The 21,013-nt window shown below is 39.2% G+C and overlaps 1 protein-coding gene across 1 annotated transcript in view; it reads left to right on the forward strand.

Moving 5' to 3' along the window:
• The window catches only part of LOC124711809 (small G protein signaling modulator 1-like), a 319,654-nt gene that overhangs the window by 49,870 nt on the left and 248,771 nt on the right, over positions 1–21,013 (forward strand). Inside the window, exon 8 of the mRNA XM_047242033.1 lies at positions 14,238–14,378. Within this exon, the coding sequence (XP_047097989.1) occupies positions 14,238–14,378 (141 nt within the window). The remainder of the gene's footprint in view (positions 1–14,237; positions 14,379–21,013) is intronic.

Here is a 21,013-nt window from a genome sequence, read left to right on the forward strand (position 1 = left end):
CAAAATATTCCAACCGTCATCATATTATTATTTATGGCTTCCATAACATTGTCAACAAAGGCATGTATTGCATCCACGGTTGATACCCCTTTCCGAAAGCCAAACTGGTTATTGCTGAGGATGTTATATTTGCTAAGATGCTCAACCATTCTGCTATGCATCAATTTCTCTAGTACCTTGGAGAAAACTGAGAGTAATGAAATTGGTCAATAGTTTGTAGCCTCAGTTTTTTCTCCCTTTTTATAAATTGGTCATATGAGCCCATATTTTAGCCTGTCGGGGAAAATACCTTCTTCCAATGATGTATTACTAATATGGCAGAGGACTGTACTTATTTCTTTACGTGCACGTTGTAAAGGTAAACTTGTATGTGTATTAAATTTAGTCAATACAATATTTATGTCCTGTTTTTTTTTCTTCATTGTCCCAGGTTTTTCTCTAATTTATTGTAAATGTTCCCTTTTTCAATGAAAATGAAATGGACACCCTAATAACAGGGACTAGGATCCAGTGGGTTGGAAATGGTTGTGTGTCATCCCAGCTCATCTACAGCCAGCTATCCTCAAGTATTTCCACAATGCTCCAACATCTGGCCATGTGTGATTTGCGAATACTCTAGACAGAATCAGATGCAGGCATCACTGACCAGGTCTCTAATGACACATTAGACACAGTGTTAGCCATTGTAAGAAATGATAATAATGGAAGCACGTGCTGCTGTTGCCTCTGGGGCATCTGATACCAATCGTGCCTGCAGCAATGCCATTCCACTGAATCAAAACTGTCTTCTTGAGGTGGTTTCCAAAGTTGACAAATAGGAGTTGATTGCTAATAGTGTGCATTGGCTATGTCACCCACTATGCTGTCACAAAAGCTGTGTCTACCTCCAGAAATTATGAAGTTCTTGTAGAAGTCATCATTTTTAAGCACAGAGAACCATGTGATGATCTCAGATCTTGGAAATGATTAAGAGTTGAGATTTGTATCAGAGGTAAATTCACACTGTGAGATCACCCACAGGATGATAACTGCCTACCACCCACAAATGAGTGGACTCGCAGAAAGCTTTAATAAGATGTTGACAAATATTCTCTCAGTGTGCACTGATATTGAACAGAGAGATTGGGATACAATACTTTCCATCATGGTATCCACATACAACACAGCGAAGCAAGACACTATGGGATTTACAACATTCTTTTCGCTCTACGATCTTGAGGCTGGAATGACAGTGGATACATTGTTCTTGTTACAGCGGATACTGTATTCTTGTTTGAACAAGCCGATAGTCAAGATGACTACATGAAACACCTCACCACTGCCACCAAAGAAGCAAGGCAGCTGGTTTACATGTGGACATCCAAGAGAAAGACTGGGATCGCTCTGATGCCAAGCACTGGCTAGTGAGATACAGCCTGAGAGAAAGTGGGGCTATCAGAATAGTTACTGAAGTTCTACTTTGGGCCGTATTGTATACTTTGTCACTTGTTGTATGTCACACGTGAAGTGAAGGCCTGATGACAAGCAATTTCTTGTAACTTAGTAATTATGATTTCTGGAAGGTTCTTAAAAGATCTTATGTTATAATGTTTGTAAATTCTGGTATATTCAAAGTTCTATAAATACCAGCATTCTATAATATATGATGTTTGTGTAAATAGCTGCCCACTCTGTGCAGGAGGTCAGTTCTGTTTTGGCTTTGTTGCTTGTTTCATTGATGGTGACCCTGCTTTTGGATTTGGACTTAGGTGTGGTTGACAGTTTGAATCAACATTTAATAGTTACAAATCTAAATATGTTGGAATGACTGTAAGAAATTTTAACATCATGTACAAAAAGCGTATAAGGGCATTGAAGAGTGAATTTACCCACTCCACATATGCAGAACATCTAATAAAAGTAGTTCACCATATCATTGGGGTCAAAACAGATTGGCAGTCTGAAGCCATAACATGAAAAGAAAGATTTGATTCTGTGGGAATAATTGTGTCACACTACCATGATGTAATATGGGACAGAAAGATGGTCAGCATTGGTCGCAATAAAATGTGGATGATACTATGAACAATGCTGAACTTCTTTCTGTTCTGAACAAAAGAAAGTGAATGCTCGCTTTACAGGAGAGATATTTCACATAAAAGGCCATAAATAGAAATGAACATATGCATAGGGTACATACAGAACACACAGAAGAAAAGGATGTAAAAATGAACGTAAGTGTAAAAAAAAACACTACCATATATTTGTAAATACTTAGATACAAGGTGCATCTTAAAAGTTTGATGAATGGTCTCAGAAGATAAAGGAAACAAGAGTTACAAACAAAATACTTTTCTAGCATTTTAAGTAATCACCATTAGCTACAACACACTGTTGACATTAATTGTGAAACTGTTTTAGGAAACTGTTGGCTGACACTTCTTGTGGAATCACTTGAAGCACTATGGTCATGTGTTGTTGGATATCGACAGCATCTGCATGCTTAACTTTCTCACTCAATGCAAGGTGACTGTTCTCCAGCACCCTGTCTATTCCCCGCATTTTTCACTGGCAAAATTATTTTTGATTCCTCTCCATAAGCTAGCCCTGAAAGGCTTATGCTTCACATACACTGGGCATGACTACAGTGCTTTGAGTCCGCAGCTCGTGGTCTTGCCATTGCGTTCTCGCTTCCCAAGCACGGCGTCCTGGGTTCGATTCCTTGTGGGGTCAGGGATTTTCACCTGCCTCTAGATGACTGGGTGTTCGTGTTGTCCTCATCATTTCATCATCATTCATGAAAGTGGAAGATTGGACTGAGAAACGGTTGGGAACTTGTACGGGCGCTGATAACCGCGCAGTTGAGCACCCCACAATCCAAACATCATCATCATCATCATCATCATCATACAGTGCTTTGAGTGATTCCATAGGAAGTGTTTGGTGTCAGTTTCCAGCAGCTTTACAACCAATGTCAAAAGTGTGTTGTAGCTAATGGTGATTACTTTGAAGCCCATAGATATATTTTGTTTTTAATCCTTCTTTCCTTTATTTTCTGACACAATTCAGCGAACTTTTCAGGCGTACCTTATGATTTAAGTGAGCTGCCAAGAGTCACTAGAGATCTTATACCAAAATATTTAATTTAATTTAATAGACAGCCCTTGTTAAAGCTATTATATGTTTACATAGTTGATATTTTAAACAAAGTATGGATGATAGAAATAGTCAGAAATGCTTGAGAGAATTTCGTGACTTTACTTGTCAACAAAAAGCTGAGAATGTGAAGGTAATAAGTCATTTATTGAAATGATTTACAAAAGTGGAGTTAGAAGTAATGACCAATATATTGTCCATAGGTAGGTGTTTGGACATGATGCAACACCATGTTATTGAACAGAGGCACAGTAATAGTTACCTCAAGTCCAAGTCCAATACATGGAACTAAATCAAGGTGTACTAGGTAGTGAACAACAAGCAACCACCCAGGGAGCACTCTAATCCATCAAGAAGTCCATATAAAATGCTAGATTTGTCATTGTTGATGCATTTGGAGTTTAGTGATGTAAGTCAAGTGAGGAAGAACATGAATCTGCTTATGCCTCATTGTAGGGGCTTGCTAGTGACAACCAGGAGACCACTGGCTAGTGCCACATGACTGCTCAGAACAAAGATGTACAGACTGACTCGCTCTATGAAAGAAGAGTGAGAAGAGCCTTCTTGAGAATATTTTCTCATAATGAAAGACTTAAAGAAGAATGTAATAATTCCAATTCCAAAGAAAGCAGGTGTTGATGTTATATGTTGTTAAACTATCAGCTTACTAAATCATGACTGCAAAATACTAACACAAATTCTTTACAGAAGACCAAAAAACTGATAGAAACCATCCTCAGGGAATATATGTTCATATGGCTGTGCAGTTCTAGGCGCTACAGTCTGGAACCGCGAGACCGGTATGGTTGCGGGTTCGAATCCTGCCTCGGGCATGGATGTGTGTGATGTCCTTAGGTTAGTTAGGTTTAAGTAGTTCTAAGTTCTAGGGGACTGATGACCTCAGATGTTGAGTCCCATAGTGCTCAGAGCCGTTTGAACCATTTATAAGTTCATATTGTGGAGAATTGTAGGTACACATGGGGCAATACTGACTCTACGACTTCTCTTAGAAGATGGGTTAAGGAAAGGCAAACATACCCCTATAGTATTTGTAGACTTAGAGAAAGTGTTTGACAGTGTTGACTGGAGTACTCTATTTGAAAAACTGAAGGTAGCAGAGGTAAAATACAGGGAGCGGAAGGCTATTTACATGTACAGAAACCAGACAGCAGTTACAAGATTTGAGAAGCCTGAAAAGGAAGTGGTTTAAGAAGGGAGTGAGACAAGGTTGTAGCCTATCCCCAGTGTTATTCTATCTGATCATTGAGCAAGCAGTAAAGTAAACCAAAGAGAAATTTGGAAAAGGAATTTAAGTTCATTGAGAAGAAATAAAAGCTTGTTTTACCGATGAAACTGTAATTGTATCAGAGACAGCAAAGGACTAGGAAGAACAGTTGAATGGTATGGACAATATGTTGAAAGGAGAATATAAGATGAACATCAACAAAAGTGAAACAGGGATAATGTAATGTAGTCGAATTAAATCCAGTGATGCCGTGGGAATTAGATTAGGAAATGAGACACTAAAAGTAGTAGATGAGTTTTGTTATTTGGGTGGTAAAATAACTGATGACGGCCAAAGTAGAGAGGATATAAAATGTAAATTGGAGATGGCAAGAAAAGCACTTCTGAAGAAGAGAAATTTGTTAACTTCAAATATAGATGTAAGTTTTAGGAAGTCCTTCCTGAAGTTAAGACAAGAAGAGAATAGAGGCTTTTGAAAAATGGTGCGAGAGAAGAATGCTGAAGATTAGATCGGCAGAGTGTGTAACTTATGAGGAGGTACTGAATGGGATTGGGAAGAGAATAAATTTGTGGCACTACTTGACTAAAAGAAGGGATTGGCTGTTGTGACACATTCTGAGACATCATGGGAGGAGGAGGAGGAGGAGGAGGAGGAGGAGGAGGAGGAGGAGATGATGAAAGAGATTGTTAACCAATGTGATATTGATGATTGGTTGTTAGAGTAATTGATCATGGGATAGATAGAGAGACAAGACTCCCCGTTTGACACGGGGAATGTGAAAAAGTTCAAAGAAAACATGAAGCATTACAAAAGCACATTGAATTCATTAAAAACAAAAGAAGAAGAAAAAATACGTGGATGGAAGTTCCAGTAATTAACATTCTAAAGACTTCAAGTAACAAAAGCGGTAAAAGCAAAGCTTGAGATCCAAACAGAAGTTGTTTCAGCTGTTGGGCTGATGGTCAAAGATCAAGTGACTGCAACCACTGTTAGCAAGGAAAGCAGCTGCTTCAACTGCAATGAGTATGGCTATTTGTCTTTTGACTGTATGAAGGAAAAGAAGAAAACTTGGAAGGTGACAATGAGTTGAGTTTAAACACTGTTGAGGTAAACCAGTAACAACTGGAACATTTAAAATTGACTGAGAAGTCAAATTTAGATGTCTTGGCCGAATTGAAATTTTAATAAACAACGGTGGAGTTACTGTCAGGAAGCCAGAAGTTGAAACTAATTTCGTGTGTCTCCTTATAGCAAACAAATTAGAATTAAATATTGAAAGCTCTGTTCATGACAAAACAATGGAATGTGTGTTAATTTTGTCACTAGTTACATTGCAAAAAGACCTGTTCTGCCAGTGTCAAAGTGAAGATTGCTGTGAAAGAGCAGTAGTGCATATATACAGGTAGCACACCCAGAAAATTCACATTGGGAGAGAAAAAGAAATTGTCAAGAACCAGGATCAGGTGTGGTCTGACCAAGGAATTAATTCATTCGTCATTTAGATGAAGGAATTACTCAACTAAATTCATCTGAATAATATAGCCAGATCGTAGTTGTAAAAAAGAAATGTGGGAAGCATCATACCTGTATAAGATCATTTACATAAACTGCAGTCCATGTGCACATTAGATTTTAAGAATAGATTATTTTGTATTGATGAGGAAGAAGTGAACTAAAAGTATACCTCACTCAGTGCATATTCAGGGCACTTCCAGGCCAAAAAAGTTCTATTTGGATTATGAAATTTGCCAATAGTATTCTCACAATTTATAAACACTTTTTTATTTACATTGGCTTGAAAGAACATAATTTATATACATGGATGATATTATTACACCACAGAAGAGTGTGGATAAAGAATCTCAGCAGCTTGAATGGAATTGTTGGGTATATTGGATATGCCATACTGAAATCTGTTACATCATTTCCTTCGGCTAGAAGGATACTTCAGGTGTTTGTCCCAAATTACTTTACAGCTGGGAAATCTTAAGTAATTTACTCTGGAGAAAATAATACATACTCAGACATACTTTAATCAGACACAGTTTTAAAAATCTACAAGCAGAAAGTTTTAGGAGCCATGGTATTATACAAATATCTGGAAAAGTTACATCCATTCGTTTATGATGATGATATTTTGATTATGGTATTGTAAACTGAAAACTAGTTAACAGATTAATATTGTAGATCATCCACATTCTTGTGCTTTATGGACAGAAGAACGCCTCAAGTTGAACATGCAGCAGTTATGAGCTCCATGTCTTAGCCATCATTAACGTCTGTAATGGGACACCCTTCTCTAATATTACCTTTTCTTTTATATAGAAATAACCGATACCATGTATACTGTCGATTCTTGTGTAGGTGAACATTCTTGGCTGTTTCACTGAAAGAATTTCATTTGGTTTTGTATTCTATGTATTATATTTCAGGCTAAAACATATAAAAAGAAATTAATTTGTTACAGTAGATATGTACTAATGGTTAAAAATTATTCTTGTTTTAGAAATTCTGGAATGCTTAACATTCATCTTATTACTTGCACAATCTATTGCTGATTATTAAATTTATTTCTAGATTCATTTATAAAATAATACAGTGGCTTAGTGAAGATTCTTTTTTTTGTCAAGAAAGTATGTAAACTCGTTTGCTTTGTAAACTCTCTTTTGCTTTGTAAACTCTTTTTTTGGCTTTGTAAACTCTTTTTTTGGCTTTGTAAACTCTTTTTTTGGCTTTGTAAACTCTTTTTTTGGCTTTGTAAACTCTTTTTTTGGCTTTGTAAACTCTTTTTTTGGCTGTGTAAACTCTTTTTTTTGGCTGTGTAAACTCTTTTTTTTTTGGCTGTGTAAACTCTTTTTTTTTGGCTGTGTAAACTCTTTTTTTTTGGCTGTGTAAACTCTTTTTTTTTGGCTGTGTAAACTCTTTTTTTTTGGCTGTGTAAACTCTTTTTTTTTGGCTGTGTAAACTCTTTTTTTTTGGCTGTGTAAACTCTTTTTTTTTGGCTGTGTAAACTCCTTTTTTGGCTGTGTAAACTCCTTTTTTGGCTGTGTAAACTCCTTTTTTGGCTGTGTAAACTCCTTTTTTGGCTGTGTAAACTCCTTTTTTGGCTGTGTAAACTCTCTTTTTGCCCTTGTAAACTCTCTTTTTGCCCTTGTAAACTCTCTTTTTGGCTTTGTACTCACTTTGGAATATTGTGAGTAGTGTCTCCGATGGAGACAGGTGTGTGTGTGTGTGTGTGTGTGTGTGTGAGATCGACACTAACAATGTAATTTGGAATATTAAGTGGAAATTGTAAAAATATTTAATAATGTGATAAAGAATAAAATTCAAGAAATATACAGGCAAATCTTCATCAATTATTTAGTCATCAGGAACCCACAATGTTAAATAAAAATTTCAGCTGCAAGAAATATAGAGCCCACAACAACAACAACAACAACAACAACAACAACAACAAAAAGTGAAAATGAAGATAAGTAAAAAGTTTTTCTTTTGTTTATCTTACACCTTTCGAAGTTTTCGAAAATACTGAATAGACAGAGAATTTTAATAGCGACATGTGGGAGGGTAAAATTACACATCTTACAGAAATTCTGGATGTATTTACTATTAATACATTTTAAAATTTCAACAGACTGTGGTGCAGTCCAAAGGGTATAAATAAGAACAGTGTGTCACCAAGAGTAACAAGATGGGCTTTATTCTTAGAAGATTGTTCCTACTTCAGTGAACACCAGTCTGATTTTAGGATGAACCATGTAGTTGTTTTAAGTCTTTGTGTGAATATACTGTTTTGTTTCATAAATAGCTTAATACCTGGAATCAGAGAAGTTCAAGAGAAAGATGATGATTTGGCAGTGATATTAAACCTGTATATAGAGGGTCTATACAAGGGCAGTGCACTTTGTGACATTTGCCTCCTTTGTTTCTTTGTCGGTAGTCCTCAGTGTCGATGTACTGCATTGTTATAATGGCTGAAAAAGGGGGGGTGGGGGTGGAAGTTCAACACTGACTACTGTTAATGATGTAGCCGACAGTTACTCAGTTGCATTTCACAGTTCTTTACTTTCAGTGTTCACAACCCCCCTGAAAATTACACAGTTATATGACCAATTCACTCTTGGTCAACTTTTGATAAGCCTCATTAATAGTTTGCAGGCAAATGTCAACATACTGCGACAACAGTTTGCCGTTGAACATCTATGAGCAGTAAAAAGCTAACCACATAATTTTTGCAGAATAGTACGGTATGTGTGACACTATTGAACAGACACTGTCATTGTTTTAACACATGGCCAATTCGTGTTGCTCTAATCCCAATGTTAAGTTAATGCATTATTGTTATGCAAACTGATCCAGACTTCCTGTGTATTGACCGTGGACCGACTATCTTGGGACCAAACATCTGGCCTTTATATATTCTTACAATAATAGGTACTGAAACATTGTTCAATGTTTAATTTACAGAAATTACAATTAAAATATAACTTATTCAATGAACTGAATACATGGAGAAATTATTTCTTTTTAACAGTTTCTTCTACCGCAAAGGTTAGGCTGAGTTATTTGTTTAAATAATGAAATTAACAGATATAGTTATACAAACAATGCTTTTGACAGATCTGGTAATTATTTTGGAATTAAAGAAGGGCTTGCTTTGCTAATATGTATTCAATTAGAGCCAAATAAATACTTAGAGAATCCTAGTAGTTCTTCTTCCAAATGTTTAAAATTAGTATGGAATTTGTATTTGTTTATAAATCAGCAATAGAATTTAAGTCCCAAAACAATTATACATTTTATCCTATAAAAAAAAGTATTAATTAGGAATAGTCAAAATAAATTATGAAATTTATTACACACACACAAAACTAAGCACAAAATTAGATCTGGTGCTACATTTCTTAAGACTGAGGGGCAGCCTTTCTCTTTTATGGAAATGCATGTTATACGCATGTATGAAACTTTCTGACAAATTAAAACTGTGTGCCAGACCAAGACTCGAACTTAGGACCTTTGCCTTTCATGGGCAAGTGCTCTACCATCTGAGCTACCCAAGCACGACTCACGACCCGTCCTCACAGCTTCAATTCTGCCAGTACCTTGGCTCCTACCTTCCAAACTTCATAGAAGGTCTTCTGTGAACCTTGCAGAACTAGCACTCCTGGAAGAAAGGATACACATGTATATTAATGTCATCCCTGGCCTGGGCTTCTTGGCAGCTTTTCTGTAACTCTTCCCATTCCCAAAATGTGACCAGTCCTTTTCCTTACTCCCTCTTCCTTTCCCTTCTGTGCCTCTGCCAGAAGAAGCCATTGGCACCAAATGATTGCACAACTTCATAAATTTCATGTGTGTTGTCGCCTGCTGCCTCTAGGTGAGCAGATTTTTTTTATCTATTCAGTTTTATTATATTGTGTTACATCAGTTGTATCTCAAGTCCCATGGAGAGGAGTATGTAAAATGTCGAATAAAGTAAAGACTCTACATTTTTGAAGGACAACACAATTAAACGACTTAACATTATGAAATTTTATTGTATTGCAATTATTAATTATAAATTATTATAAAACATTGATTTTAGGAGCTGCTGGAATGATACTCTTCAGTGAAGTAAGAAGTGGTGTCTAACAGGACATTCTTTAAGCAAGTCTTAAACTCCAAACCATTACCCCTCTCTGAGCTTATGACAACCCTTTGAAGTCTTTGTAGAGATCATTTTTGGCACTAATATTATAGTAATGCTAAGTTTTAAAAGTCCAATTTAAAATGATGTAGTATTTGGTTACTGAGTGTGATCATACAAGACTTGGAAACAGAAAGAAAAATTGTGAACAGATGTTAGAAATGTAAAGGCTTTGAGTATTTATATGGTAAGCAGCTGATTTGTGAGACTTGGTCTATTGAATTAATCAGAGACGAAGGGACATAGAAAAAGTCATTGGTGCACATAAGAACATATAAATATGTCGATGAAAGCATATGTACTAATTGAAGCATTTTTTTCTGTTGGATTATGTGCAGATGCTAACTAATATAGAGTGAAGAATAAGCCTTATGAAACAAATAAAAATAAAACAGTAATAACCAAAATGAAAGCAATCTTTTGAAAGTGTATTTGCAAAATTAAAATCGGCTGCTGGGTCACAGTCAACACTCTGTTGCTCTATCTCCTGCATTGCACGGTGTGTGGATCCTTCTTGGTGTGCAGCCTGTAAAGTGGTAGTGTTGCTACTGCTCAAGCCTACCCACAGTTAGCTCATGGCCCTCCCAAGATCTTCCAGCTTGTACAGGAGATGGGGTTTCTGTAGTGATGCACTTCAAGTGTCAACTGGTTGGCTGTGACTCAGCCACAGCTGGCTGTGCAACTGCTTCCACAAAATCCTGCAACATTAAATACACTGTATGGCTACGTGTTAGCAGAAGACATGCTAACATGGTGAGGATCTGATTGTGAAGTCCAATAAAGTCTCCACCAACCATGTAATACAGATATTAGTTATGTTATTAAAATTGAGATATGTTGTTTATAATAAATTTACATGTGGCTACATACTTCCCAATAAACAGAAAAATATCATCATATAAAGTTTGTGCCAAGGCAAAGAGTTTGCCACAGTTACTTTCAAAGATTGCCTCTGCTTAAATAGTTATGTAATTATCTTTCTTGTTTGTATGTTATTCTAGTAAAATAAAGTTGTGCAATTGTCATTTGACTTCAGCAATAAACTAAGAGCATAAAGAATTAAGCTGTGAATGTGCCTAGTTTCCTGCAGTTAATATTGATGGTGTGAAAAGTAGTATTTAAAAGACAGTTTCAGCTGCATATAGAATTAATCTGTTAATCTGTGTAATAATGAAATGTAAAATTAGCATAGAGGTCTGTATTATATGCTTAATGTAAAACATGTTTAAGAACTGTAAATAATTTCAATTGGTTGTGTAGGAATTAAACGCTGATATGACTAAAGTAGTGGTCATATGAGAAAACAGTTCAGGTTCGCTGACTTGGTCAGTTTTCGTTGTGAGGATCAGAACTGCAGAGCTGCTGGTGTTAGCATGTGATAATGTGCTCAGCAGTTTCGACTTACTCAGTCTTGATGCAACAGTTTGTAATTTTGAAGATGTGGCTGTTTGTTGAATTAACTTAAATAGATGTTGCTGATCTTTATATTAAACTGTGTGAACCTGATAAGTGTGGGGAATTAATTGAAGTTGGCAAGCCTTTTCAAAAGTGAAAGAGTGCATGTGTAGGAATTGTATCCTTGCACTGCTTTACAAGAAAAACCATTTATTAACTGTGAATATTAGCCTCTGTACAGCCACCAATTAGAGGGATGTGATCTGACTGAAATAAAATTGAACTCGGAATTGGCAACCTATGCCAGGATACATCCTTGTACAAATGAATCATTCACAGATTACTTGATGTTTTACATAATTAAATCTGCTTTAAATTGTTAATTGACTGTTCATAGGTTGGCATATTATTTATTGAATTAGGGCTCAAAGCAATGGTGTTCAACCAAACCACTGTGTGGATGATCCATCTCACATGTTGTGCACTCACCATCAGGTAAGGTTGCAAGATTCATGTCAGCAGTTACCACAAATCATTCCATTTGGTTTAGCACCATGTGCCCAGGCATATTTTCTTGAAAGATGAATCCATTGCTGAAATGTTGAGTCTAGGGTTGGACAACATGTTGGATGATCTTGCTCCAGCATGGCAGAGCCCTCAAATTACCCTCGACAGTGATGAGAGTTATTCAGTGTTTATAACTGATACTGGCTGAAAACACAACAGATCACCCCTCTGCTGTTTGAAACTGCATGCCTGAGACATTTATTGGTACCTAGCTGCCTCTGAACTCTTCGGAGCTTATCATTAGGTCTTGCACAAAACCTTTACTCACTGGTAAACAGAACCAGATGCCACTGATCTAAATTCCATTCAGGGTGCTCTGTTGTCCACCTCCTTTGCACACCTCAGTGGCAGGAGGGGGATGGGGATTTGTACTATAATTTGTAACAAATGCCCAATAGTCAAATTGATCACATGAAGGTAGTTGTTTACTGTCTGGGTCATCCACAGTACCGTCCACAAAAGACAGCATGCAGTTCTATTGCACTATCTTGTTGCAAAATACAGGGTGTTACAAAATGGTACGCCCCAACTTTCAGGGAACATTCCTCACACACAAATAAAGAAAAGATGTTATGTGGACATGTGTCTGGAAACGCTTAATTTCCATGTTAGAGCTCATTTTAGTTTCATCAGTATGTACTGTACTTCCTCGATTCACCGCCAGTTGGCCCAATTGAAGGAAGTTAATGTTGAATTCGGTGCTTGTGTTGACATGTGACTCATTGCTCTAGAGTACTAGCATCAAGCACATCAATACGTAGCATCAACAGGTTAGTGTTCATCACGAATGTGGTTTTGCAGTCAGTGCAATGTTTACAAATGCAGAGTTGGCAGATGCCCATTTGATGTATGGATTAGCACGGGGCAATAGCCGTGGCGCAGTACGTTTGTATTGAGACAGATTTCCAGAACGAAGGTGCCCCGACAGGAAGACGTTCTAAGCAATTGATCGGCGTCTTAGGGAGCATGGAACATTCCAGCACATGACTCACGATTGGGGAAGACCGAGAACGACGAGGACACCTGCAATGTACGAGGCAATTCTTCGTGCAGTTGACGATAACCCTAATGTCAGCATCTGAGAAGTTGCTGCTGTACAAGGTAACGTTGACCACGTCGCTGTATGGAGAGTGCTACGGGAGAACCAGTTGTTTCCGTACCATGTACAGCGTGTGCAGGCACTATCAGCAGCTGATTGGCCTCCACGGGTACACTTCTGCGAATGGTTCATCCAACAATGTGTCAATCCTCATTTCAGTGCAAATGTTCTCTTTACGGATGAGGCTTCATTCCGTGATCAAATTGTAAATTTTCACAATCAACATGTGAGGGCTGACGAGAATCCGCACGCAATTGTGCAGTCACGTCATCAACACAGATTTTCTGTCAATGTTTGGGCAGACATTGTTGGTGATGTCTTGATTGGGCCCCATGTTCTTCCACCTACGCTCAATGGAGCACGTTATCCTGATGTCATATGGGATACTCTACCTGTGCTGCTAGAACATGTTCCTTTACAAGTACGACACAACATGTGGTTCATGCACGATGGAGCTCCTGCACATTTCAGTTGAAGTGTTCGTACGCTTCTCAACAACAGATTTGGTGACCGATGGATCGGTAGAGGCCGACCAATTCCATGGCCTCCACGCTCTCCTGACCTCAACCCTCTTGACTTTCATTTATGGGGACATTTGAAAGCTCTTGTCTACACAACCGCGGTACCAAATGTAGAGACTCTTCATGCTCATATTGTGGATGGCTGTGATACAATATGCCATTCTCCAGGGCTGCATCAGCGCATCAGGGATTCCGTGCGACTGAGGGTGGATGCATGTATCCTTGCTAACGGAGGACATTTTGAACATTTCCTGTAACAAAGTGTTTGAAGTCACGCTGGTACGTTCTGTTGCTGTGTGTTTCCATTCCATGATTAATGTGATTTGAAGAGAAGTAATAAAATGAGCTGTAACATGGAAAGTAAGTGTTTCTGGACACATGTCCACATAACATATTTTCTTTCTTTGTGTGTGAGGAATGTTTCCTGAAAGTTCGACCGTACCCTTTTGTAACACCCTGTATATACTATTTTTAGGATGGATGGATTGCTATCTACTTTAGCAATCTGTTTAAAGTTGCTTTCCAATCTCTAAATATTTCCCTATGTTTGCTGATAATTAAAATTTATTGTTATTGTATGTTTAACAGTTTGGTCGAAGTTTACATGCGGTAGGGTCTGAGGAATGTGTACGGGCACTACCGCTCTCAGCAAAGGATTATGTTGAAAGCCTGCACCAGAACAGTCGAGCCACTCTACTTTATGGGAAAAATAATGTTCTTGTTCTTCCTGTAAGTATAATTAAAATTTTATATTTGGTAAAAAAACTAAAAGTTAACCTGTAGTTAATGATATAAGTAAACTGTACTCATTAAACTTTCATTGTCACTATAGTTTCAGCTTTTATTAGGAACTCCTTTTCTGATGTTCAACACATTCTTTAAAGTTGTGAAAACCACTATACAGAATCTGTGCAGGATGTGATGGCCGATGCGCAGTATTCAGTTTTCATCCTTAGTGCTGGGAGAATTCATTTGTTTGTTCGGAAGGGAAGGCTGACATTGTTTTCCCACTTGCAGCCAGTTGATGATGTGCTGTGATGACACAGAATCAAGGTGCATGCTCTTCAGTTTCTCTCAAAAGTTTTTATAGAAACTATTCAGTAAAAGAATTTCATTTTGGCCTTACTTAAAGCTTTCAGATGCCAGCTTCAGGATGAGCCCATCATTTTGTTAATGGTTATAGTTATTGTGATATTTCCATTGAAATAAGACACCATCTCAGGCTGGAATGCATCTATCACGAGAGATCCAAGCAGCAATCTGAAGTGGGTGGGGAAGGGAAGGGATAGTAGTGTACAGATGGGGAGAGAGACAAACACTGTCTGGTGGAGTGTGCAGAGACCTGCCTGCCAACAGGTGTAGTGGCAGGAGGTTGTGGGGGGCGGGGTTACATGGGGGGGGGGGGGGGGGGGGAAAGGAGCGAAAAAGGAGAGAGGAGTGGGCAAAGATATGAGGATGCATTGCAGAGGGCCGCAAATAAACAGAGTGGGTCTCAGACGGTGTTCAGGAAAGATAGATTAGGCAGAATTGGTGGTGGACTGTTTGTGTCTGTCAGTAGTGGTTTATCTTGTAGTGAAGTCGAAGTAGATACTCCGTGCGAATTGGTATGGGTGGAGGTTATACTTAACAGCTGAACTAAGTTAATAATTGGCTCCTTCTACCGACCCCCAGACTCCGATGATATAGTTGCTGAACAGTTCAGAGAAAATTTGAGTCTCGTAACAAATAAATACCCCACTCATACGGTTATAGTTGGTGGGGGACTTCAACCTTCCCTCAACATGTTGGCAAAAATACTTGTTCAGAACTGGTGGTAGGCAGAAAACATCTTCCAAGATTGTCCTAAATGCTTCTCTCGAAAATTATTTTGAGCAGTTAGTCCACGAACCTCCGCGAATTGTAAATGGTTGCGAAAACACACTTGACCTCTTAGCCACAAACAATCCAGAGCTAATAGAGAGCATCATAACTGATACAGGGATTAGTGATCACAAGGTCGTTGTAGCTAGGGCTAAATACCGTTTCTTCCAAATCCACCAAAAACAAACGCAAAATAATTGTATTTAGAAAAGTGGATAAAATGTCACTAGAAGCCTTCCTAAGAAACAATCTCCATTCCTTCCGAGCTAACTATGCAAATGTAGACGAGATATGGCTCAAATTCAAAGATATAGTAGCAACAGCAATTGAGAGATTCATACCTCATAAATTGGTAAGAGTTGGAACTGATCCCCCATGGTACAGAAAACAGGTCTGAACGCTGTTGCAGAGGCAACGGAAAAAGCATGCGAAGTTCAGAAGAACGAGAAATCCTGAAGATAAGCTAAAATTTACAGACGCGCGAAATTTGGCACAGACTTCAATGCAAGATGCCTTTAATATGTTCCACAACAAAACATTGTCTCGAAATTTGGTAGAAAATCCGAAGAAATTCTGGTCGTATGTAAAGTACACAAGCGGCAAGACGCAGTCAATACCTTCGCTGCGTAGTGCCGATGGTACTGTTACCTGTGACTGTGCCGCTAAAGCGGAGTTATTGAATGCTGTTTTCCGAAATTCCTTCACCAGGGAAGACGAATGGAATATTCCAGAAATTGAAACACGAACAGCTGCTAGCATGAGTTTCTTAGAAGTAGATACCTTAGGGGTTGCGAAGCAACTCAGAAAAGATACCTTAATGGTTGCGAAGCAACTCAAATTGCTTGATACGGGCAAGTCTTCATGTCCAAATTGTATACCGATTAGGTTCCTTTCAGATTATGCTGATACAATAGCTCCCTACTTAGCAATCATATACAACCGCTCGCTCACTGATAGATCTGTACCTACAGATTGGAAAATTGCGTAGGTCGCACCAGTGTTTAAGAAGGGTAGTAAGAGTAATCCATCAAACTACAGACCTATACCATTGACATCGGTTTGCAGTAGGGTTTTGGAGTATATACTGTATTCAAACATTATGAATCACCTCGAAGGGAACGATCTATTGATACGTAATCAGCATGGTTTCAGTAAACATCGTTCTTGTGCAACGCAGCTAGCTCTTTATTCGCACGGAGTAATGGCCGCTATCGACAGGGGATCTCAGGTTGATTCCGTATTTCTGGATTTCCAGAAAGCTTTTGACACCGTTCCTCACAAGCGACTTCTAATCAAGCTGCGGGCCTATGGGGTATTGTCTCAGTTGTGTGACTGGATTCATGATTTCCTGTCAGGAAGGTCGCAGTTCGTAGTAATAGACGGCAAATCATCGAGTAAAACTGAAGTGATATCAGGTGTTCCCCAGGGAAGCGTCCTGGGACCTCTGCTGTTCCTGATCTATATAAATGACCTTGGGTGACAATCTGAGCAGTTCTCTTAGGTTGTTCGCAGATGATGCTGTAATTTACCGTCTAGTAAGGTCATCCGAAGACCAGTATCAGTTGCAAAGCGATTTAGAGAAGATTGCTGTATGGTGTGGCAGGGGGCAGTTGACGCTAAATAACGAAGAGTGAGAGGTGATCCACATGAGTTCCAAAAGAAATCCGTTGGAATTCGATTACTCGATAAGTAGTACAATTCTCAAGGCTGTCAATTCAACTAAGTACCTGGGTGTTAAAATCACGAACAGCTTCAGTTGGAAAGACCACATAGATAATATTGTGGGGAAGGCGAGCCAAAGGTTGCGTTTCATTGGCAGGACACTTAGAAGATGCAACAAGTCCACTAAAGAGACAGCTTACACTACACTCGTTCGTCCTCTGTTAGAATATTGCTGTGCGGTGTGGGATTCTTACCAGGTGGGATTGACGGAGGACATCGAAAGGGTGCAAAAAAGGGCAGCTTGTTTTGTATTATCACGTAATAGGGGAGAGAGTGTGACAGACATGATACGCGAGTTGGGATGGAAGTCATTAAAGCAAAGACGTTTTTCGTCGCGGTGAGATCTATTTACGAAATTTCAGTCACCAACTTTCTCTTACGAATGCGAAAATATTTTGTTGTGCCCAACCTACATAGGTAGGAATGATCATCAAAATAAAAAAGAGAAATCAGAGCTCGAACAGAAAGGTTTAGGTGTTCGCTTTTCCCGCGCGCTGTTCGGGAGTGGAATGGTAGAGAGATAGTATGATTGTGGTTCGATGAACCCTCTGCCAAGCACTTAAATGTGAATTGCAGAGTAATCATGTAGATATAGATGTAGGTGATGAGAATGAGGAAGAGATGATAGGACAGAGGGGGTGGAAACTGTTGGGTGGAGGGTGTGGGGAAAGTATGTTACCGTAGGTTGAGGTTGGGATAATTATGGGAGTGGAGAACATGTTGTAAGGATAACTCCCATATGCGCAGTTCAGAAAAGCGGGTAGCGGAGGGAAGGATCCATGCGGTTCGGGTAGTGAAGCAATCATTGAAATCAAATGTTTTATGCTCAGCTGCATGTTGCGCCACAGGGTGGTCTACTTTGCTCTTGGACGCAGTTTGGTGGTGGCCATTCATCCTGGTGGACATCTGGTTGGTAGTCATACCAATATAAAAAGCTGTGCAGTGATTGCAGCAAAGCTGGTAAATGACATGGCTGCTTTCACATGTGATCCGGCTCCTGGTGGCGTAGGATAAACATGTGACAGGAAGTGGGTGGGTGAATTGGGCAGGTTTTTCTCCTGGGTCTGCCACAGGGATATAATCCTTGTGGCCAAGGATTGAGACTGGGAGCAGCATAGGGATGGACTAGGATGTTGTGGAGGTTGGGTGGGCTACAGAACATCACTTTAGGAAGGTAGGAGGGGTGAGATGTATCTCAGGTATAATGTCCCTCATTTCAGGGTGTGATGATAGGTAATCAGAGTCCTGGTGAAGGATGTTGTTCAGTTGTTCCAGTCCGGGCTGGTACTGGGTGATAAGGGGACACTCCTTTGTGGTTGATTCTTGGGGGTGATGGGAGGAGGATTGGGGGTGTGAGGGGAAAGGGCATGGGAGATCTGTTTGTAGACTATGTCTGGAGGATAATGCCTATCTGTGAAGGCCTGATGCTCTCAGATTCTTTCCTCCAGTAGTTATATTTATTCCGTTGATCCCACTTCATCCCTCATCCTGACTACTTCATCATTTTTTTTTTTTCTACACCTGCCCGAGCCACATGAACTTCTGATCCTTAACCTAACCCCACACCTCCTCGACTCCCTTCACTTATCGCAGTGCACACACACACACACACACACACACACACACACACACACACACACACACACACACGTGCGTGCACTCCCATACCTCATTGTTTCTTTTCGCCCACGTTTCTGTACATTTTTAACATATTTATGCACATTTTTATGTGGCTCATGCAGTTCCATGTATTTTTGCTCATTTTTATGTATTTGTCCATATCACTGCTTGTTTCTGCATATCTTAACATAGTTGTACACATACTTACATATCTTACAACACATTTGCTGCTCCAGTAACTATCCCAGCCTCAACCTACATACTGTCCCCACACCCTCCACTGTCCATTCTCATCCCCCATCCTGTTTATTTGCAATGGTCTGCTAATGAATCTACCTTCTCCTTTTTTTGCTCCGTTTTTTCCCACCTCCCTGCCGCACAACTTCCTGATGCTGCACCTGTTGGCAGTCTAGTCCCTGCACACTTCACAAGACAGCATTTGTCCCTTTCTCAGCCCTTACACTACTATCCCCCCCCCCTTCCCCACCCCCCCCCCCCCAAATTTAGATTGCTGCTTGCATCCCACGTGATAGTTGGTTTCTGGGCTGAGATGCTGGAGTTGGCAGTCGTGTGTGCGTGAAATGTGCTTGCTTTTTGTGTGTGTGTGTGTGTGTGTGTGTGTGTGTGTGTGTGTGGGGGGGGGGGGGGGGGGGGGCGCGCGCATGCATGTTACTGATGGAAAGCTTTTGTGAGCGTCTTTTAATTTTGGTTGCCTGCAACTTGATGTGTCTTCTTTATAGTAAGTAGCAATCTGTCTTTACATTCATTGTACATTGTTGATATTGAATTTTTCATCAGACATGGGTGGAGGTCTCAGTCTGCCACCAATCATGTTTGCGATTGAATGCACCAGTGATAAAGCCAGAAAGAAATATCCACAACATTCCTCATGTTTCATAAACCGTTTGAGATACTGAAATGAGATTTTGGCAAATGAAAGCACGCAAAGAGGAGAGTCTTTTGTTATATGTTTGTTAAGTAAAACTTCATTATCTACTGTGTTAGTCCACTAATGACAGAATTTTCAACAAAAGAATGTAATTTTTACAGGCCATCAATAGCTGGTGAAATGAGAAATCCTATGGGTTTTGGAACAGTGTAAGTGAAGTCATTAAATGTTCATTTTTGTACAGAGGATATGCTTTTTCATAAGGTATTGACCTTACTTTTCCTCAGTTAATAAATCTAATAAACCATGGTTTCAGAATTCTCGTGCAGTTGTGCTTGCACAATTTATTAGTGAGGTGACATTGTGTGAAGCCTGCTGTGTCTTGGCAAATGAAGCAAATTTTAGCACTGCAGTTAGAGAAATGTAGATTTTACTCAAAATTTTCCACTCGTGGTGCTTCTGTGAAAGTTACAAATGGTTAAAAATCGAGGCGAAAATAAATCACTGCTTTTGTTGCATTTGCAGTAGATTTTTTTTTAGATATTAAGCAAAGCAAACGTGACAGTAGATCTTTTTGGATGGTCACCATGCAGGTATGGGTGTGGAGGGGCTCCATTCAAAATTTACAAAAAATGTGTAGAATGACACTTTCCCTCCACCACTTGGCATTTCCCCTACAATGCCTGTCCACAGCCCCCACCACTACTGCTCTCTCTCTGCATGCCCTGCCTATTGCACATCTACCAGCCAAATTATTCTGTGTGGAGCCTACTAGCTGTTCTACTTTATCTTTAAACTTTCCAAAAGCACTGAGCTGTAAACTTTTTAAAGATGAAGTCAAGATGTTAGTGCTATCTAAAATACTGCTGATGTCATTAACTGTTCAAATTGTTTATCCTCATTAAAAGAAATGTTAAATACACTTATGATGTAAACAATGGTGCCCTGACCCAATAAAGACATTATAAGGAATAAAGAAGCTGGCTACAAATGCACTCAGTATTGTGTAGTTCTTCTTATGTGTCAAAAAAATTAAATGATTTGGGTTTCCATCTCTTGGCCTCAGCTATGGATTTATTTGTTTGATTCCTTCACAAAAACACTCTTGCGACAAAGTGGTTGACAGTTGTTTACAGGACAGCTACCATAGCAATAACCAGGCAGAGAACAATCTTGGTCACACTTTCTGACCTCTCTGTTCATCCTTGTCAAATAATTCTGTGGCTGACAATTGTGGTTGTAACATGACTGTTGTGATTTGTTTTCATCATGT

This window comes from Schistocerca piceifrons, chromosome 8, assembly GCF_021461385.2.
Source record: "Schistocerca piceifrons isolate TAMUIC-IGC-003096 chromosome 8, iqSchPice1.1, whole genome shotgun sequence".
In the NCBI taxonomy this organism is placed as follows: Eukaryota; Metazoa; Arthropoda; class Insecta; order Orthoptera; family Acrididae; genus Schistocerca; species Schistocerca piceifrons.